General features: G+C 44.7%; 1 protein-coding gene across 6 annotated transcripts in view; it reads left to right on the top strand.

Moving 5' to 3' along the window:
* LARP1B (La ribonucleoprotein 1B) overlaps positions 1 to 22566 on the top strand; it is a 99686-nt gene that overhangs the window by 39729 nt on the left and 37391 nt on the right. For all 6 annotated transcript variants that reach the window (XR_013219672.1, XM_077279126.1, XM_077279127.1 and 3 more), the window contains exons 6-9: positions 4572 to 4679; positions 4785 to 4944; positions 5023 to 5167; positions 21549 to 21714. Coding sequence is in view for 5 of the 6 variants with exons in the window: in XM_077279126.1 (XP_077135241.1) it covers positions 4572 to 4679; positions 4785 to 4944; positions 5023 to 5167; positions 21549 to 21714 (579 nt within the window). In the remaining variant the exon portion in view is untranslated. The remainder of the gene's footprint in view (positions 1 to 4571; positions 4680 to 4784; positions 4945 to 5022; positions 5168 to 21548; positions 21715 to 22566) is intronic.

Genomic DNA, 22566 nt, shown 5'->3' on the forward strand with positions numbered 1-22566 from the left:
AGGGGTTAAAGGCGCATGTCCAGTATTCTGTTCTTAAAGGCGCATGTCCAGTATTCTCTGTTCTTAAAGGCGCATGTCCAGTATTCTCTGTTCTTAAAGGCGCATGTCCAGTATTCCCTGGTCTTAAAGGCGAATGACCAGTGTTCCCTGATCTTAAAAGCTCATGACCAGTATTCCCTGGTCTTAAAGGCACTCGGCCAGTATTCCCTGGTCTTAAAGGCGTATGACAAGTATTCCTTGGTCTCAAAGGCGCATGTCCATTATTCTCTGGTCTTAAAGGCGCATGTCCAGTATTCTCTGGTCTTAAAGGCGCATGCCCAGTATTCTCTGGTCTTAAAGGCGCATGCCCAGTATTCTCTGGTCTTAAAGGCGCATGCCCAGTATTCTCTGGTCTTAAAGGCGCATGCCCAGTATTCTCTGGTCTTAAAGGCGCATGCCCAGTATTCTCTGGTCTTAAAGGCGCATGCCCAGTATTCTCTGGTCTTAAAGGCGCATGCCCAGTATTCTCTGGTCTTAAAGGCGCATATCCAGTATTCTCTGGTCTTAAAGGCGCATGTCCAGTGTTCCCTGATCTTAAAAGCTCATGACCAGTATTCCCTGGTCTTAAGGGCGCATGATCAATCCGAGGAGCCCTCCGCCGCCAACCCCAGCTTATCCTCTAGTTCCCCTCAGTGGACTTAGTCACTGACCGCAATCCATGGTTCTCTGACCAAGAGATTAAATCCCCTCGGGTACCCTCTGTGGCCCGGAGTGCTTGCAGGACTGATATACATGGTCCCTATCCTACATGGGAGCCGTCGGCTAGCAGGGGCCGCAAGTATTCTAGAAACGTACAGGCGTCTTGAAACATACAGGCATCTAGAAAACGGAAGTTTTCGTTTCCTGCTCCCTCACCAATGATTTGATAACAACAAGGCTCTGATTATATGATTGGATATTGCCTGAACTTGCCAGAGCTTCAGAGACGAGTAACCAATCTCGGTACATTGACGAAGACTCTGGTTCTGCACTAGACTACGCAGTGTCCCTCATAAGGAGTTCACTAGACAGAAGCCTCTACGTGGGATGCCATGCCTGGCCTGATTTTTAAGGGCGACGGGTCCTTTTAAAGGGCCCCGATCTCCCCACACCATCAACAGACGAGCACATGGAATGTCGCCTCCATGTTTCCTCTTCTGCATCCAGGCCTAACGCCAGACAACCTGTCCTGTCCTCCGGAAACCTGAACTCTGTGGATATACAGAGGCACCCTTTTTTGGCGTACGAGCACCCCCCTCTGCATCACCACTATTTAGCGGATGATGCAAGAAGGCGGACAATTCCTCTCCACTTCCCTGTTAAGAGGATGATGGATCGAGGGTTCCTAAGTTTTATTTCTGCACTGTCAAAAGAGAGCGGCGATGGCAAGAGACTATGACCTGCTGGATGCAGCCGCACATTCCGCCATGGGGTAGATTAACCGGGTCGAATCTCCTGTGGTATACCTACCAGTATCCCTACCTGATAGGTCATCAATTAAAAATACCACGGACTGTCAGATAGCAAATCTGGTTCGTCCCGTCTTGCGCCTTCGAGTTCAGCTCTCGATCTTCCCTAGCCGCCGCATGGATTGCTAGAGCAATGGTCTCCTGGCTGGAGACCTTATCTACCTTACACCAGTAACAACTGGCCAATCAAATCTTTTGAGCGGGAGACTGACAAAGGATTGTTTAAGGATTGTCCAGCACAGTCTAGACTGACCCTGGACCTCAAACTAACAACCTTTGACATGGTCCTCCTTCTTCGGATGGAGTTCCTCAGCTCAGTCCTTACTTCAACAGAACAAGGTGCAGTTTTTTTTTTTTTTTTTCGGCATCCATCGACACTCGGGATGCTTACCCTCTTTAAAAAATTCCTTCGCCTTTCCATCCGTGAACAGCATTTTCAAGTCACAACCTTGTCCTTCGGCCTTGCTTCCGCACCCAGTGTTCGCACAGGTCATGGCGGATGTCATGTTTTCTCTTGCACCCTAGAGGCGTGCTCGTCCTGCCCTGTTTGGTCGACTGTCTAGCCGCCCTTCCAGGACTACGCTGAGTCATCTATATCACTTGCGATACCCTCTCACCTGGACTGGCAGCTACACTTAAACAAATTCTCCTCATTTCCAGCCCAGCAGATATCCTTTTTGAGGATAATCCTGCACACTTCTAGAAGGCTGGTAATTCTCCCTCGAGACAAGGTCATGGCCCTTCAACAGGGATCTTGCGCAAGGAGAGTTCTGAGGGCTTGATTACTCTCCCCCTCATTTCATTCGATTTGCTAGGAGAGTTCTGAGGAAAAATGGTGACGACAATGGAAGCGGGTTCCTTCGCTCCGCTCTTTTTCAGCAAGTCAAAAAGACTTTCAGGCAATAGTCTCTGAGCTCCTTCTTCATCCAGGGCCTTTCTCCTGGTTCAATGGTTATTAGTAACTACCAATGCCAGTCTTCCTCTCCCTATCATTGCTCTGGAGATCCGAACGGTAGTCCTACAGCAGGTCCACTGCCTTCTGGCGGGTCACCCTATCCGAATTCAATTGGATAATGCCACGGCAGTGCCATACATCAATCATCTAGCAGGTACCCATGGCCAGGCGCCATGACTGAGATACCTCACATTCTATGATGGGCCGAGATCGATCATTCAGTGATCTCGGCAGTATATATCCCAGGAGTAGAACTCTGGACGGCAAACAAATTCAGCCATCAGGGTTCCGCCTCAAGTCAGTGGGAACTTCCCCCCGAGGTCCTCCATCAGATCTGCCTTCACTGGAGCTCTCCACTTGTAGGTCGGATGATGTCCAGACCGAATGCCAATGTACTCGTGTTCGTGGTTCGGCCTCGAGATCCAAGAGCCATCGCACTCCATGCTCTGGTTCTGCCGTGGTACCAGTTTCCATAACTCTCCTTCCACTACTTCTGAAAGCCTTTCGGAAGCAGAAAGGGGCCCCAGCGATCCTCCGAGATTCGCATTGACTACGTCAGTTTTTTTTTTTTTGTTTGCGGAGCTAGTATCATCCCGCCTTATCGCAGCAAAACTGCAATTAGGGACTTTCTCACAGGAAGTTTTCACACGTAGTTCTTCCCTATCGCATACCGTTAGGTCATTGGGACCTTAATGATCCTAGGAGTCTTACAGTAGACTTCTTTTCATCCGAGCAGACTTTACGATCAGGGAAAGTCGCCCTTTTTTTCTCTGCGATATCCTCACTATGACGAGTCTTTGGAGCTAGCTGTTCTGCTCTTTCAGGTTTTTTTCCCTTATTACCTTCAAGGCAAGGTTGTCCTCAGGCCATCCCCTTCACTTCTTACCAAGGTGGTAATGTATTACCACTGTTATGAGGGCATAGATCTTCCCTCATCTTTCGGCACCAGTCCACAAAATGGAACGAGTTCCCCATATTCTGGACGAAGTGAGTGCTCTGAGTAGGTACGTCTCGAGGACGGCGTCCTTCTGACCGTTGGACTCTTTATTTGGGCTTCCTGACGGTAGAGGAAGGCTTCCTGATGTTTTCAGGAAGGGTTTAGCCATTTCATCGGCCATGCTAACATGGTGAATCCGTTTCACCATCCAGGAGTCCTTCCATGCTAGATGTCAGCCTATCTCCCTGTCTGTCGAGGGTTCTAGGCACCAGGCGTCGGCAAGGCACGCCTGCAAGCTTGCGGATTCGTCCAGTCCGCATGCATTGTTGAAGCACTATAATTCCCACACTTCCACAGATGTGAGTCTGGGCAGGCGGACTCTGAAGGCCGCAGTGGCGCACTTGTAAGTAGCGGTTACACGGCCTGATCTGATGTTGTCCCCACCCAGGGACTGCTTTGGGACGTCCCATGGTCTGTGTCCCCCAATGAGGCGAAGGAGAAATAGGGATTTTTGTGTACTCACCGTAAAATCCTTTTCTCCGAGCCATTCATTGGGGGACACCGCTCCCTCCCTATTATTAGTTGTACTTGTTTTTATCATTTGATGTTATACTCTCATATATAATGTGACATGCTATACGCTTATATGTTGTTATTGATCTCCTACTGCTTTTGCACCGAACTGGTTAGCTGGGAGCCAGCAGGAGGGTGTATACTGCAGGGGAGGAGCTAACTTTCTTTGTATTACTTAGTGTCAGCCTCCTGGTGGCAGCAGCATACACCCATGGTCTGTGTCCCCCAATGAATGGCTCGGAGAAAAGGATTTTACGGTGAGTACACAAAAATCCCTATTTTTTTTGTTTTTTTTTATCAAATGTGTAACTTTATTGCTCTTTACAATTATGGATGCACCTATTTTGGTTGACATGTTTGTATTGTCCTTATGGACACAGTCATGCCTCCTTGACCTACTTTAGTAGAACTATTTTGGAATTCTATTTTGCTTAATATTTACAAGTAGGGACAAAACATTAAATTTCTAATTTTTGAGTACCAATTTAATGAAGGAGCACATCTTGTCCATAATATAACATGACTTAATATGAGATTACTCTTTTAATATGTTGTCGCTCGTATTGTATGATATATAGATGGTGCTTCTTTTTTACACTTCGATTTCTGTTTTATACAGGTTGTCAGCGAGAGCGAGAATGTGACCAGGTTTATGTCCTGAGCACCAGAAGGGAATCTAGCAGTATTAGGGATGGCTTTAGGGGCCGAGGAAGAGGACAAGAAAGGGGTAATGCGCAGTGCCTTTACCATGGGTTAGTACATCCATGGTTATGTACATTACACACGAACATCAAACATAAAATGATCTTCCTTTTAATTTTTTTCCATCAAGGTCACCATAGCATGCGTCACTTCAGCACCGGTTCTGTGCCTTTTGAGGTTCCGCTTTCTGAAAATATTACCAGCATGGTGTACTGTTATGATGACGGACTGGGGATGCAAGTATTTCAAGTTCGTGAACAGTTGCTGAAGGAATATCTTAAACGTCAAATGTAATTAACATTTTTAGAGTAAAGCATTGATAGATAAGGATTGGATTGAAATTTTAATCTCCATGCCTTACTTTTCAGTGAATACTACTTCAGTTCGGAGAACCTGGAGAAAGACTTCTATCTCAGAAGGAAGATGGATTCACAAGGATTTTTACCGCTTTCTCTGGTTGCAGGTTTTTATAGAGTGCAGACTTTGACTACAGATATCACTCTTATTTGTGAGGTATTGTCTTCGTCATTCATGAACACACAACCATTATTAATGTTCAATGTATGGTAAATGACGGTCATGTCAGTTTTTTGCCTTAGGCCGGAGTCACACTACCGTATAAAAAAAAAAAAAAAAAAAAAAAAAATGCGTTGTGTGCCATTCTCTGTCCTCTGATGTAATTGCACATCAGAAGACAGAGAAATGGGGGATCAGGGACCCTGTCATACTTGCCGGTGTCCCTGGGTCCTCCTGCATCCTCTCCTGACCGCCGGCTTCTTCGTCCGGTATGAAAATGGCGTTCGCATGTGCAGTGCGCCCGCCGTGATCGGCCGGCAGAGGAAGATTCTTCCTCTTGTTTCATTTTGGTCACTGATAGGATCTATCAGTGACCAAAATAAAAGGAGAGGGGGGGTTATTAATTTTTTTTTTTTTTTTTTTTTTTATCACCCCCTTAGTTAGGAAAAAATAATAAAATAAAGTATGTATTTCCATTTTCCAGTTAGGGTTACAGTTGGGCTAAAGTTAGGGTTAGGGTTGGGGCTAATGTTAGGGTTAGAGTTTGGGATTAGGGTTAAGGTTTGGGATTAGCGTTAAGGGTTAGTGGTGTATTGGGATTAGGGTTTGGATTAGGATTAGGAATGTGTTGGTTTTAGGGTTTTGATTAGGGTTATCGTTAGGGGTGTTTTGGGGTTAGGGTTGTGATTAGGATTATGGATCGGGTTGGGATTAGGGGTGTGTTGGGGTTAGGGTTGGAGTTAGAATTTTGTGCTCAAAAAGTCAAGTGGTGCTCCCTCCCTTCTGAGCTCTGCCGTGCGCCCAGTGGTTTACCCCCACATATGGGGCATCAGCATACTCGGGACAAACTGAATAACAACTTTTGGGGTCCAGTTTCTCCTCTTACCCTTGCGAAAAAAAAAAAAAAATTGGGTGCTAAAAATCATTTTTTGTGGAAAAAAAAAATGATTTTTTTTATTTTCACGGCTCTGTCAACTTCTGTGAAGCACTTGGGCGTTCAAAATGCTCACCACAAATCTAGATAAGTTCCTTGGGGGTTTAGTTTCCAATATGGGGTCACTTGTGGGGGGTTTCTACTGTTTAGGTACATCAGGGGCTCTGAAAATGCAACATGACACCCGCAGACCATTCCATCAGTCTGCATTTTAAAACGTCACTACTTCCCTTCCGAGCCCCGATGTGTGCCCAAACAGTGGTCCCCCCATACATTGGGTATTAGTGTACTCAGGACAAATTAAACAACAACTTTTAGGGTCCAATTGCTCCTGTTACCCTTGGGAAAATAAAAAATTGGGGGCTAAAAAAAATCATTTTTGTGGAAAACAAAATATATTTATTTTCACGACTCTGCATTATAAACTTCTGTGAAGCACTTGGGGGTTTAAAGTGCTCACCACACATCTAGATAGGTTCCTTAATGGGTCTAGTTTCCAAAATGGGGTCTCTACTGTTTAAGCACATCAGGGCTCTTCAAGCGCGACATGGCGTCCGATCTCAATTCCAGCCAATTCTGCATTGAAAAAGTCAAACGGGCTCCTTCTCTTCAAGCCCTGCCGTGCGCCCAAACAATGGTTTACCCAAACATATGGGGTATCGGCATATTCAGGAGAAATTGCTCAACAAATGTTGTGGTTCATTTTCTCTTTTTACACTTGTGAAAATAAAAAAAATTGGTTCTGAAGTAAAAGATTTGCAAAAAAAAGTTAAATGTTCATTTTTTTCCTTCCACATTGTTTTAGTTCCTGTGAAGCATGTAAAGGGTTAATAAACTTCTTGAACGTGGTTTTCCCCTGAGGGGTGTAGTTTTTTGGGTATTTTCTGTCATGTACACCCCTCAAAGTGACTTTAAATGTGAAATGGTCCCTTAAAAAAAAGTTTTGTAAATTTTGTTGTAAAAATGAGGAATCGCCGGTTAACTTTTAACCCTTATAACTTCCTAACAAAAAAATGTTTTTCCAAAATTGTGCTGATGTAAAGTAGACATGTGGGAAATGTTATTTATTAACTATTTTGTGACATATCTCTCTGATTTAAGGGCATAAAAATTCAAAGTTTGAAAATTGGAAAATTTTTAAAATTTTCACCATATTTCCGTTTTTTTTCATAATCGCAAGTAATATCGAAGAAATGTTACCACTAGCATGAAGTACAATATGTCACAAAAAAACAATCTCCGAATCAGCAGGATCCATTAAAGCGTTCCAGAGTTATAACCTCAAAGTGACAGTGATCAGAATTGTAAAAATTGGCTGTCACTAAGGGGTTAAACAAAAAAACAAACCCAAAACCTTTGAGACGATACAACTGCAGTTCATATATTTTGATCAATGCGCATTACAAAACGGATGCTAAGGTGTGTTTTTTTGTTTTTTTTAAATTTTTTTTTTCCCACCTCAACAGCATTTTAAAACCGTGATTGGGAGAAAGATAATGGCACTCATCCAAGCTGGAAAATTTCCGGTGTTTGGGGATAGCCAAGACCCTGGAGAATGCAATCTGGGCCGTTTTTTCTGTGATAATGTAAAAAAAGATATATTGTGCTTTTTAATTTAAAAAAAAAGGAAAAAAAGTATATATTTGGTATCTCCGCATCCGGAATGACCCAACCTATAACGGTCTCACTGGTTAACCCCTTCAGTGAATGCTGTAAAAAAAAAAAAAAGTAGTTTCTTTTTGGCCTCATCATACGCCGGACAAAGTGCAATAAAACACGATCAAAAAGACTAATGTAAGTAAAAATGGCGTCTCTGAAACAGTCAAGGCCTGCATAAAACAAGCCATCATAAGGCTTCATCAGCCAAAAAATAGTTAATCTTACCGGTAGTTCGGTTTCTAGGAACCTTCCACGACAGTCACCTTGGAGGATGTCTCCCCACCCTAATGGGGGACAGGAACACAGAGGTTAAATAACCCTCCCCTTCCTGCTAACGCCAGTGTTTTTTCTGGCCATAGTAGCGTGAATAGTTACCACTAAAGTGCAGGAATCATTCAGAGAAATATCAGATAGGGAGGGAAATTAGTGCTGTCGTAGAAGATTCCTAGAAACCGAATTACCGGTAAGATTAATTCTATTTTCTCTAGTCACCTTCCACGACAGTCACCTGACAGGTATGGTACATTAATTTCTTTAGGGAGGGACCACAGCATGTGGAACACGTCTGCCGAAGGTCAGATCCCTGTCGAAATTCAGCCTGTAATGTCTGGTGAAGGTATGAACAGAAGACCATGTGGCGGCTCTGCATATCTGTTCTGATGAGGTGTTTCTTCTTGCTGCCCATGACGTGGATACCGACCGGGTAGATTGGGCCTTCAGAGAGACTGGCGGAGGGAGATCTTTAGCTGAATATGCAAGGCAGATGGTTTGTTTTATCCAGCTTGCAATCGTGCTTTTAAGCCGCCTTCTTCCCTTTATTTTGTCCTGAGAATTGGATAAAAAGATTCTGGTCGACCCTCCAAGATTTGGACTGCTCCAGGTAATGGAGAACTACCCTGCGGACATCCAGGGTATGGAAGTTTTCTTCCTTCTCGTTGGAAGGGTTTGGACAAAATGAGGGCAAAACCACATCCTGACACCTATGAAAATCTGAAACGACCTTGGGCGTAAAGGCAGGGTCTAGACGTAGGATTATGCTCTCAGAATTTATGGATAGAAATGGTTCTTGAATTGACAAGGCCTGCATTTCTCCTACGCGCCTAGCTGTGGTAATAGCGACTAGGAACACCGTTTTAAGTGTTAGGGTTTTAAGGGGTAGAGAAGACAAGGGCTCAAAGGGTGGTTGAGTCAAACTATTGAGTACTAAATTTAGATCCCAAGGAGGGATCCGACTAGGGAGACTAGGACGTAGTCTACTAGCTGAAGTTATAAATTGGTTGACCCAGCGGTGGCCAGCTAGATCTTAGTCAAAAAAAGCAACTGAGGGCCGATACCTGAACTTTCAGAGTACTCGGGGAAAGTCCAAGATCTAAACCCTTCTGGAGGAAGTCCAGGATTTGAGAGATGTTGGGGTGGAAGGGATTTGGGACACTGGGAAGACACCAGGATGAGAATTTCTTCCATACTTTGCTATAGATGGCGTTAGTCACCGGTTTCCTACTCTTTTGGAGAGTTTGGATAACCCTATCTGAGAGACCTCTGGCTCTTAGAATGTTGGTTTCAGTAGCCAGGCAGCTAGATTCAATTTTTTGAGATCCAGATAAAGGAGGGGACCTTGGAAGAGGAGATCGGATCTTTGAGGAAGAAGAATGGGACCTTCCTTGGTCATTCCCCTCAAGGTGCTGTACCAGCTCCGTCCTGGCCACAATGGGGCGATCAGGATTGTTGTGACTCTGTCTGACCGGATTTTCTGCAGTGTCTTTGATAATATCGGAATTGGCGGAAAGGCATAAGCCAAGTTGAAGGTCCATGAATGAATGAGGGCATCCATTCCCAGAGCACCCTGCACAGGGCTGAGGGAGAAATATGTTTCTGACTTTGCGTTTTGGGAATTCGCAAACAAGTCTACCTCCGGGGTTCCCCATCTCGAGGTTAAGGATAGGAAAACCTCCTGATTCAGTCACCATTCTCCAGGATGCACGTCTTTCCTGCTGAGGAAGTCCGCTTTGGTGTTGTCTGAACCCTTCAGATGAACCGTGAAGATTGAAAGGAGGTGTTTCTCCGCCCAGAGAAATATCCGAGCTGCCACTAGTTTCAGACTGGTATACTTTGTGCCCCCCTGGTGACTAAGATAAGCCACAGTCGTCACGTTGTCGGAGTAGACACGAATATGATGGCCTTGGATTAGAGGTGAGGCAGCTAGCAGCGCTTCCTCCACTGCTTTTAGTTCCCTCAGATTGGAGGATCTGGAACTTATGTCTGTGGGCCATAGGCCCTGAAAATATGTTTGATCCACCACGGCACCCCAACCTCTTCGGCTGGCATCTGTGTGGAGCACTTTCAGAGGGAGCTGATCCCAGCTTACCCCTCGCCGAAGGTTCCGGCCTTTTAGCCACCACGACAGGGCTGTTTTCACATGTCCGTCCGGGAAGAGGGATTCTCCTGGACAGTGTTTTGATACCTCCGAGAATGTAGGAGAACGAGAGTCTGGAGGGTCCGAGTGTGTGCCTGTGCCCAGGATACTGCTTGAATGCACAAAGTTAGGGATCCTGGAATGGACATGGATTCCCTCAGAGATGGGGATCTTTGTTGCTTGAATCTTGAGATTCTTTGGCAAAGGTCGTGCTGACGGTCTTCGGGAAGGAAGGATATCCTTTCCTCTGAATCCAGGAGAATCCCCAGGAATTTCTTCCTCGTGGAAGGCTGTAGGTCCGACTTTAGGAGATTCGGGATTCAGCCCAGGGAATATCCAGAGTTTTTAATACGTCCTGATTCAGCTGCGACGTTGAAGGACCATGATAAGAAGATCATCTAGGTAAGGGACCAGGCAGATTCCCTGATTACGAAGGAAGATGACTGTTTCCCCCATGATTTTTGAGAATACTCTCGGGGCCGAGGATACTCCGAAGGGAAGGACGTTGAATTGGTAGTGAGAGATCTTGCGGTTGTGGGAGATTGCGAACCTGAGGAACTTCCTGTGATCCGGATGGATTGGAACGTGATAATAGGCGTCCCTCAGGTCTATCGTTCCCATCACCCAGTCTTGTCCAATTAGCGGGATTGCGGTTTTGACTGACTCCATCTTGAACCTCCGATTCTTGATGACCTGGTTCAAGGGTTTCAGATTTATGATCAGCCTGCATTTCCTGGAGGGTTTCCTTATGAGGAAAAGGCGAGAGTAATGCCCTCTGCCTAAATCCTGCTGGGGTACATGGGAGATCACTTTTTCTCTCTCAGAAGTTTCTGGATTTGAAGGAGAAAGGTGTCGAAGGTCTAGGGCTTGTTCCGGGGTAATTCTCAGGCAATGGGGGGGGCTCTCGAATTCCAATTTTAGTCCGAATTGTATCGTGTGAAGGATCCACTGGTTCGTGGATATGGACCGCCATTGGGTGAGAAACCGTGAGAGCCGGCCCCTGACAGAAGAGTCATTGTTTGGCCTGAATCTGTTGCTGATGAGGCACGAGGATATTCCTTCCTCTACCCCCTTTTGGGTAGCGCCAACAACCAGTTTTTCCTTTTCCCCTGAAATCCTTCTGAGAGGACTGGTCCCGGGGGGAACGAAAAAACCGTTTTATTGTAACTTTATGTTCAGGAAGTGATTTCTCCCTATCAGAAGCCTTATCCAGGATATCATCCAGTATTGCCCCGAACACATGGTGTCCCTGAAAGGGGATGGCGCAAAGTTTTGTCTTAGAGGTAATATCGCCTCCCCAAGATTTCAGCCAGAGAGCTCTCCTGGCTGAATTTGAGAGGACTAGGGACCGTGCGGCCACACGAACAGACTCTCCCGAAGCATCCGCTAAGAATCCCAAAGCCTTTTGTAGAAGGGGAAGGGAATCCAGGATTTCCTCTCTGGAAGTACCCTGGGAGAGATGATCCTTTAATTTGCGAAGCCAGAGAACCAGAGCCCTGGCGACACAAGTAGAAGCAATATTTGCTTTAAGAAGATTCGTAGAGGACTCCCAGGATTTCTTTGTGACTCTCAATCTTTCGATCCATTGGATCTTTTAATTGAGAAGTCCTCAAAAGGAGGGACGTTTTTTTGGTGACCTTAGAGACCTGAACGTCCACTTTGGGAACCTCCCAAATAGAATTATCACCCTCCAAGGGAAACCGGTTTTTAAAATCTGAAGGGACACTAAGGCCTTTATCTGGGGAAGCCCACTCTTGGAGAATGAGATTTTGAACATTCTCGTGTATAGGGAACCCTTCTTTAGGCTTGGGCCTTAGACCCCCAAACATTACGTCCTGTAAGGAATGTTTTTCCTCTACTTCCTCAACCCCCCATGGTGCTCCTTACTATGGAGACTAGCTCATCCATATCTTCAGAAGAAAAGTAGTATTTTTTTTTCCCATCATTTTTCCCACTCAGAAGAATGGACCTCACCAGAGTCAGAATCAATATTAACTGGGGCCATCTTCCTCTGTTTAGGGGGGGGGGAGGATGCGATACTTGAGGTTGGGAGAAGGCCGCCATGGAGGATTGTATCTCCTGTTTAATCAGGCTTTTTATGCTGTCCAGGAGAGAGGGCTGTTCAGCACGTATTATGTCATCTGTACAGGGTTAACATAGGGTCTTCTTATAGGCGGAGGGTAAACGGGAGCCACAAACACCACACTTGCAGCTAGGTTTATTCTTAGGGGCAGACACCTTTTCTCCCTAAAAGAGAGAGAGAGCGAGAGAGGTATACTAAGTAACCCTTCAAACATGTCTGAACAGTAAGGGGACCAGCCCAGCTACTCACGGCAGGAGGGTGAACGCTGGGATCTGCAGATGCAGCAGAGGGTTTGTTGCCGTCCATGGTCAGCTGTATACAGACAGGGGGACAGCGCTTACCTGGAGGCCCAGACCAGGATATATAGGTACCGTGGTCTCCCATTGATATCATGTGCTCTTCCCCCTTCGGTCCATTGCAGAGCCCCGGGCCGCGAACCGGAAGTACAATGACGTCACATCTGGCCGCGCGAACCCGGAACTCCACACAGACGCTGGAGAGGGAGTAAGCCGGGGAGCTCGGCGAGGACCCCGGCAGCACTTCACTGCCCCGCTTTGCCCCAGACAGAGGCGCGGGAAGGAGGGCCTGAATCCACCACCAGGATGGAGACGGAGCGCAGCACATGGAGGAGGAGAGGATCACCGCCCGACCTCGGCTGCCCGGCGGTAAGAGATTTCAGGATTCCAGGTGCTCCGTTCACCGGCCACGACAGCATTGGAAGGACCTGTTCATGCCCCACTGGGGGACAGGAAAAACGCTGGAGTTAGCAGGAAGGGGAGGGTTATTTAACCTCTGTGTTCCTGTCCCCCCATTAGGGCGGGGAGACATCCTCCAAGGTGACTAGAGAAAATAAGTTATAGCTGTCAGAATAAAGCGATGCAAAAATAATTTTTGCTATAATTTGTGTAAAAGCAGCAAAACGTTAAAATGTAAATGTGGTATCACTAATCGTACTGACCGGATAAATAAAGCTGCCTTATCAATTTTACCACATAGAACGATATAAAAAGAAAACCCAAAACCATTCCTGAATTGCTTTTTTTTTTTTTTTCTTTTATTCTCCATTCTGCCTCCCAAAAATCTGAATAGAATGCAATTAAAAAATGTAATGTGCCCAAAAAAGGTATCTATAAGAACATCAACTCATTCAGCAAAAAAGCTGTTGCATGACTGTTGGCTGACATATGGAAAAACTATAGCTGTCTAAATGTGGCAATGCAAAAACTAGTTATTGCAATAGAAAGCATCTTTTAGTGTGTGACAGCTGCCAAACATGAACTCTATATAAATCTGGTAGCTCTGTAATCGCACCAACCAAAAGAACAAAGCTGCCTAAGGACAATGAACTGCGTTGGAAAAAAAAAATGCTTCACATCGGCTTGCATTTATCCTGCACACTACATTAAGCGTTGACACCAGGGTTTCTATGTAAAGCTCTAAAATGCATGATTCAGACCAAACCCCCAGGGAAGACCCCCCTCCCCGATCTCTTTGAGGCAGATGGAGGCACTGTTGACGCCATAAGACCTGTGATCTTGCATGGCAGTGTCCATCTTTTTAGGAGAGCATAAAAGCGCGGCCGACCAGTTTTGTGCACTTCTGAAATGGACACTGGACAGAGGCTAGACTGAGTCCAGAGTACCTCTGCTGCCTCATTAGTAAATGGATCCCTCGGGGGGGGGTGATTCATCTGTCACTTCACTCGGATATTTAGATGAAAACCTCAAAGTGCGTGCCTGGCGTAGAGCGCCGGATAAATGTGATCCAAATTATGTAAAATGTTCCCAATAAAAGCTTCACTTTGGTCTGTTATTTGTCAAAGGAAGTATAGGGTGCTTCCAGGTTATTGGTAGCACAAAGGCTCTGTAAAAGCAAAATGGCTCCTCACTCCTCAAAAGAAATACTGCGCTCAAACATCCAAATTGCCCCCTCACTTCTGAGCCCCAGTGTGTCTAAACCACATTTATCGTCCACATGTTTGGCATTTCTGTAGTAGAGTGCCTGCGTAATTTACGGGTGATTGTCTACAGAAGCATGATCTGGTCACTACAATGACAGTTTGCAATTTTCACTCAGCAACATCCACTGCTGCCTGTTTCTGGAAAACTCATAGTCAAAATCGTCACTACATCTGTAGATAAGTTCCTAAAGGGTTATAATTTCCAAAATGGGGTCATTTGAGAGGGGATTCTGCTTTTATCACACTTAGGGGTTCAGTATATGGAGTCGGCAAACTAGTCTATGAAAATCTGCACCCCAGGATGTAAATGGCGGTGTCCAGAGTCTTGCTGTGTGGCGAAGCAGTACTGTACAGCCATATATAGGTATTTTTGCATTAATCAGAAAATGTGGTACAAATTTTGGTGCCAAATAGTTACCCATATCCTAGTATGAAAATCTAACATTTGGTGCTAACACAGAATCTTGGTGGTAAAAATTAGAAATGTTTTTCTTCACTGACCAATGGTATAGAATTCTGTGACACACCTGTGGTGTCAATATGATCACTGCAGTCCTAGATGAATTCAATGAGAGGCGTAGTTTGTAAAATGGGATCAGTAATGGGGGGGGGGGAGGGTAATGCTGTTCCGGCACTTCAGGGACTATGCCAATGTGACATGGCACCCTCAAACCATTACAGCAAAATCTGCACTGTAATATGGCACTCCTTCCCTTCTGAGCTGTACACTGTGCCTCAAAAGTAGTTTTCAACCTCGTGTGAGGTATCTGTGTACTTGGGAGAAAATTTTCTCCAGTTACCCTTGTACCCTTGTGAAAATGCAAGATTTGGGGCTAAAAACTTTCACATTAAAAAAAAAAATATATATATGTTTTTCCATTACGTCCCTCAGGACAGCACAATGGAGGATGTCCTTCCTTTGACCTATAGCGGGACAGGATCATAGAGAGGTTAAAAGGACCCTCCCACCTCCACCCTCCAGTGTTTTTCCTGTCCCTACAGGGGACGGTTGTATGAGAGGTTGCTCCTAGAGCGAAGATAGCCTGTGGATTCTCTCACCCCTGTCAAGTGGACCGTGGCCGACTCCTCTTTGAGAGGTTCCTCAGCCAACAGTCAGCCTGTGCAATGGGCTCAGGGGGATCGTGCGGCTGGTCCAATCCTTCCCCCTGTCAAGTAGCCCAGGGTGGAAACTCCCCGGTGGGGAGTCCCTCAGCCCCAGAGACCAGTCGAGCGGACGGGCTCCTGGGTAGAGCCGCTTCCTCCCGGTGGGGGGCTCTCGGCTCGGACGCCAACCGGCAAAACACCTCTATGTCCGAAGGTCGTGTGGTGGAGAAGGCCGTGGCGCTTACAGTGATGGAGCGCCGGCACATAGGTTTGGCGTGCGTTCCACGATGGAACACGGAAGGGGGCACAGGAGAAGAGTAATGGGGACGCCGCTTCCTTCCACGGTAGGCTTTCGGCGTTACCAGCTCCCCCTGTCTTCTAGCAGGTATGGAGCCAGCACAGGTGAGTGCATGGCTTAAATGTTGCATTGATGGCCTGGGCCTCTGGGCTGACTCTAGTCTCATGCCTTTGTGTCAAAGCTGTACCTGGAACCCATTTGCAGCTAGGCCTTGGACCTCTAGGCTATGGTAGGGCCATATGTCCAGGCTACATCTCATGACTGGACTTCAGTTAGTTGCAGGTTTTGTCTGCACAGAGCCTTATGATTGGGCTTCAGAGTGATTTTTTTTTTTTTTTTTTTTTGGAAGCATGCTTTCCATTTTTTGGTTCAATAAACAAGTGTTTCACTTTTCTTTGCAACTTAACTACTCCGTCCGTAGGAGGACACAAGGTGTTAATTCACCACATTGTCTCCCTGAAGACTGCCCTCAAGCTGCGGCTCATTAATTAGCTCCTTCGGGTGGAGTCAGTCTGACAAATGAGAGGTACTGTTCAGAGTGGAGATTTATCTGGACCTCTGATAGATTGCTCTTTTGCTTAAAAGTGTAGGCCTGGTCTCTTGTTTAGCACCTTCAAGCATGGCCTAGTCTTTCTGTGCATCATATCAAGTGCCTCCGTGCATAATACTGCTTTTATGCATCATATGGAGGGTCTCTGTGCATGATACTGAATCATAGTACATCTATGCAACATATTGAGTGCCTCTGGGTTATCATACGGCATCATATTGCTTTATAGTTCCTATATGCATCATAGCGCTTCATAGTTACTTCGTGTATCATATTGCATCATATTGCTTCATGGTTCCTTTATGCATCAGAGTGCTTCATATTGCCTTTCTGCATCATATATTGCATCTCTGTTCCTATATGCATCATAGTGCTCATATTGCCTTTGTGTATCATATTGCTTCATGGTTCCTATATGCATCATAACGCTTCATATTGCCTCTGTGCATTAGATTACAGCATATTGCTTCATGGTTCCTATACACATAGCGCTTCATAACGCCTTTGTGCATTATATTACAGCATATTGCTTCATGGTTCCTATACGCATTATAGTGCTTCATATTGCCTCTGTGCATTATATTACAGCATATTGCTTCATGGTTCCTATACGCATCATAGCGCTTCATATTGCCTCTGTGCATTAGATTACAGCATATTGCTTCATGGTTCCTATACGCATCATAGCCCTTCATATTGCCTCTGTGCATTAGATTACAGCATATTGCTTCATGGTTCCTATACGCATCATAGCGCTTCATATTGCCTTTGTGCATTATATTACAGCATATTGCTTCATGGTTCCTATACGCATCATAGCGCTTCATATTGCCTTTGTGCATTATATTACAGCATATTGCTTCATGGTTCCTATACGCATCATAGCACTGCATATTGCCTTTGTGCATTATATTACAGCATATTGCTTCATGGTTCCTATACGCATCATAGAGCTTCATATTACCTTTGAGCATTATATTACAGCATATTGCTTCATGGTTCCTATACGCATCATAGCTCTTCATATTGCCTTTGTGCATTAGGTTACAGCATATTTCTTCATGGTTCCTATACGCATCATAGCGCTTCATATTGCCTTTGTGCATTAGATTACAGCATATTGCTTCATGGTTACTATACTCATCATAGCTCTTCATATTACCTTTGTGCATTATATTACAGTATATTGCTTCATGGTTCCTATACGCATCATAGCGCTTCATATTGCCTTTGTGCATTAGATTACAGCATATTGCTTCATGTTTCCTATACGCATCATAGCGCTTCATAGTGACTTTGTGTATTATATTACAGCATATTGCTTCATTGTTCCTATATGCACCATAGTGCTTCATATTGCCTTTGTGCATTATATTACAGCATATTACTTCTTTGTTCCTATATGCACCATTGTGCTTTATAGTTACTTCATGCATCATATTGCTTCATAGTTCCTATATGCATTATAGTGCTTCATTGTTCCTATATGCACCATAGCGCTTCATAGTTACTTCATGCATCATACTGCTTCATTATTCCTATATGCATCGTATTGCTTCATTGTTCGTGTATGCATCATAGTGCTTCAGATTGCCTTTGTGCATCATATTTCTTCATAGTTGCTATATGCATTATAGCGCTTCATAGTGACTTTGCATCATATTGCATCGTATTGAATCAGATTACTTAATAGTGCCTTTGGACATCATATTGCATTATATTGCTTCATAGTTCCTATATGCATCATTTTGCATCATAAGGTTTCGGTGCCCTGTGCCTCAGGGGGTATCATTAGTGTGTCAGGCTTGGTGCTTTTTTCGCCTCTGGCGGTGAACCACTGGGTTAGACCTTCTGCCTTGTGCCTTGTGTGGCTGCACATTGTATCATCGGCCTACCACTTCACATTTTGTCTTGGGCTGCATCTGGATATGGAGTCCTTGTGTTTTTGGACCCAGATCCAGCTTCTGTTACTTCATTCTTTACAACAGGGCTTAGTCAAGCAAACAGATATGCTTGAATTGTCTTAGTAGAATTTGCATTTCTTCTGTTTGGAACAGATCTGTCAGGTAGATTCTACCTTGAGTGCTAAAGGCAAGTCTATTACATAATTAGCTTTAAAAGATGACATATGTCATTTTGGTACATCCTATAATCCTATAAAAGGACATACTACTGTCCTGGGAATGGGAAAAATCCCACGAGTTGAAAGGAAGGATTCCTTCCTCCTTGGAATGATTTGCCCTAAAATATTAGGACCATCTACAATTTGCATAGTTTTGGGCACTCCCTCAAAACACATTTGTTCAGAGCGGCCTATCACGTTCCCTAATCAGTCATTTTGTGTGTGTGTAGCCCATTCACTATCTCCATCTATCCCCCACCCCCTAAAGATGGCTGTGCCATCATTGTTATACAACATTAATACAGTACACACTTGTACATTGTATCTTCCCCGCCTCATTGTAGATTGAACTCTCACGAGCAGGGTCGTTTTATTTTGCTTTAATTATTATATGGTGGTTACTTATGACTGTTGCGTTTGAAACTGTCAAGCTGTAAAGCTCTGCGGAATATGTTGACTTTATATAAAGTTTATTGTTGTTGTTATTATTGATCCTTCCCAAACTCTACATTCGGCATTCAGACAGATTCTTGTCCCATAAGTCTGTTGCGCTTTGTTTACCAGGGACATCAGCACTGCCTTCTGTACCTTGTGGTGAAGTAGAAGTACTGTCGTGTGGCAGAGGATCTCATACTCGCGGCTCTTACAGCAGTCACGGCTCCTAAGATAAATGAAACTGGATCCAGGGCTCTTACTGTTAAGACCCCATAGTCTCACTGCCTTACAGTAGATAATCTCCCTCCGTAATGGGGAAGAAACCTACCTTTTCTCTAGCCATGGAATATGGTTACTCCCACAATGGCAGTCTGGGTGTATAAAGATCCCTGAGAAGATTGCCTCTTGGGATATGTATGTGCGTATATGCGTATATGGACAAATAGTCGACATACTTATAATGTCTGGACTAATGACTCGTATAAATGCAGTTTCGAATAATTTCAAGTGTCGGAAGATTTTTAATAGCACCACCACCTTCATCGATTCAGAGTCCAGACTCCCTTTGTCTAACATCAAGGAAAACAGGAGTGATGATCCACGTTTCTCTTTCAGCGCTTCTAATAGAAGCCCAGCATTGGTAATGGCAGGAGATATTACCTGCCGGATGGTGTATCCCTTAGTTTCAATAATATCCAACCCTTACTTGGGATTAGCCATCTAAGGATTTTAGAATAGACGTGATCTCCTGGATGAGTAATGTGTGTACATCCCAATGCTCTGCCACTATCCATGTACTAACTGTTATTGGTTTGATCTTTCCGCAGTCCAGGGCCTCTGTCCTGCAGGTCTCCTTCTAGTACGGTAAGTTGGTCGGTAACCAAGACTTAACCTGAGCCCAGAAGGACCGATGAAGGAACAGTCCTGGGTTATAAGCACATGCAGCTTATTATTGGTTGGTACAGTCCTCATTGTGTGGTGGCTGTGACTTTCACTATATTTTGCTGGGCATTAAGGTTTTCTAACCCTATTCTGGGGCTGCGATGTCTATAAGTATCTATCACAATAAATAACTTGCTGTGGTTCATTATTGGTATTGGAGTACAATGGGTGAACTTCCCTCTCTGTTTCTGATGCTTATTTCGTTTACCACATTCATACTGAAATTGGCCATTATAGATGTATACCAGGCACTCACTACGGTGATTTTCTTTGCGGATCTCTTTAGATATCTATGGTTTTCTGATCTTTCATATCATTTATACATCTAGTCTGGTTTTAGCCTGGGACTTTGATTCCTGGGCTTCTGTACCCACCCTGGGAGAGTTTCTTTGGTATTCTCCATTGTGCTGTCCTGAGGGACGTAATGGAAAAAGGGAATTAGACCTACCGGTAATTCGGTTTCCAGGTAGTCCCTCAGGACAGCACCCTTAGTTCCCTCCCTTATGTTTCTCTTTTTAGGCTTGTACGGGATTAATCTACCGGCAGATCGTTCGTCCTTTGAGTCACCATGGCTCAAAATTAAGATGAAGCCGTTAAATGGATTATAACACATGTGTTTGTAAGGGCATGTTTAGACCATTTATTTCCATCCTTCTGTGGTACTTTGAAAAAACACTGGAGGGTGGAGGTGGGAGGGTCCTTTTAACCTCTCTATGATCCTGTCCCGCTATAGGTCAAAGGAAGGACATCCTCCATTGTGCTGTCCTGAGGGACTACCTGGAAACCGAATTACCGGTAGGTCTAATTCCCTTTTTCCTTCCAAGGCAAAAAGTTAAACTTCTGTGATGCATCTGGGAGTTCAAGGTGCTTGCCACACATCTAGTGAAGTTCCTTTTGGGATCTAGTTTCCAAAATAAGGTGGTATAGTCAGACACAGCCATTACACAGTACATAGTAGGGGCACATTTATAATATTCTCTGCCCGGGAACATACAAGTATTTTTACGGACCATAAGACACACCTAGGTTTTTAAGGAGGAAAAAATGTGGTCATGACGCACTGTTATGGGGAACGGAAAGGGTGGATCTGCTGCTGACGCTGTTATAGGGGTAATGTCCTACAATTCTGTACTAATATCCCCCTTCTGGGTGGGGGTGAGGTGTATATATCATGCTGCACACATTAACAAAAAAAACTACTTGCCTTCTCTTCCTCGCAGCATGGTTTCCTGTGCTGATGTCACAGCTGTTTTCAGCTTGTAGCAGCTCTTAACGCCACTGTTATGCGCCCACACACCGAGGTCAGCTGCTGGAATAGTCAATCTTCCCCATGCCCGGGACTTTGGGAGTGGAGAGCAGTGAATATTCATTCTATTTAATAGCGGGCACATATGATCGCCCAGCAGCTACAGGAGCCAGTGGCTGCAGCGGACACCTGTGCTCTCTATTAAAGATGAATGAATGTTCACTGTTCCACATGCCTGTAGTCCTCCCACCTCTCAGCGCTGGCTTCAGTGCATAGAGGTGGGAGGGACTATTGGCATGAGGAGCAGTGAACATTCATTTTCTTTAACAGCAGGCACAGGTGCTGGCTGCCGGCTCCTGTCTCCTATGACCTGCTGCTCTCCCCTAACCACCCTCTCCCAATCTACAGCCACACTATAAGGTACATCCGGACTATAAGGACCAAAATGTTGGAGGAAAAAAGTCTTATAGTCTGAAAAATACTATGTATATTATAACTTTACACTTGAAAGACTGCTTGGGCCCATGGCTTATTTCCTGAAATCGCAGACCTGCATAAGAGATAAATTGTAATCTGAATATCTTTTACAAACCACTTTCTGACGAAGCTTGGCTCTTATTCATTTCTTTCAGGCATTGAAGAACAGTACAAAAGTGGAGGTACGAAACCAAAGAATAAGGTGTAAAGTGGATCCAGAAAAGTGGCCAATTCCTGCTACGCCACCTAAACAAACTGATTTTTCTAGACTGGTCAACTGTTCTGAATTTATACCTGTACAGTTGCAGGCACATCACTCTGGTATGCATTAGTGGTTAAAGTTATGGAAGAAAAACACTATTATAAATTAGGATGTCTTCAACATTGATCCTGGAGGCTATAGGAAGAACAGTGATTTCTTATTGTACCCTACGATGTCCTAAACAATACACTGGACAGGGCTGCAGGCTTCATGCTTCTCTTGAGCCTTTACATTGACTTGTATTGTAAAGTCTAGAGTGTTTTCAGAGCTGCATAAGGCTACTTTCACACTAGCGTTTTTTGTATTCCGTCGCAATCCGTCGTTTTGGGTAAAAAACGAATCCTGCAAATGTGCCCACAGGATGCGTTTTTTGCCCATAGACTTGTATTGGCGACGGATCGTGACATATGACCATACGTTGCGTCCGTCATGCACTGGATGCGTCGGTATTTGGCGGACCGTCGGCACGAAAAAACATTCATGCGCGGCCAGAACTCTGCCCCCTCCTCCCCGGCACTTTACAATGGGCAGCGGATGCGTTGAAAAACTGCATCCGCTGTCCACGTTGTGCCAAAATTTCACAACGTGCGTTGGTACGGCGCGCCTTCATTTAGCGACGGACCCGTACCGACGCAAGTGTGAAAGAGGCCTAAGCCTGAAGAATTCATGGGTCACTGCATTAACCCTTTTTGTCTTTGTTCATTTGTTCAGGGTCTTGAGTAGATATTAATGTTCTTCAGGCTTCCAAAGTATTTTCTTTATTTAAAAAACGAAAAGTTTGTTCTTTCTAAGCGAGAGAGAATGTGACCATATCCTTAGTTAAGAAGCACCTGGAACAGATGGCAGTTTTTTTTTTTTTTTTTCTGTGCACAATTAAAAATTGTGTCCAAAAGATGCTTTTTAATTGAAAA

This window comes from Ranitomeya variabilis, chromosome 1, assembly GCF_051348905.1.
Source record: "Ranitomeya variabilis isolate aRanVar5 chromosome 1, aRanVar5.hap1, whole genome shotgun sequence".
Classification (NCBI taxonomy): domain Eukaryota; kingdom Metazoa; phylum Chordata; class Amphibia; order Anura; family Dendrobatidae; genus Ranitomeya; species Ranitomeya variabilis.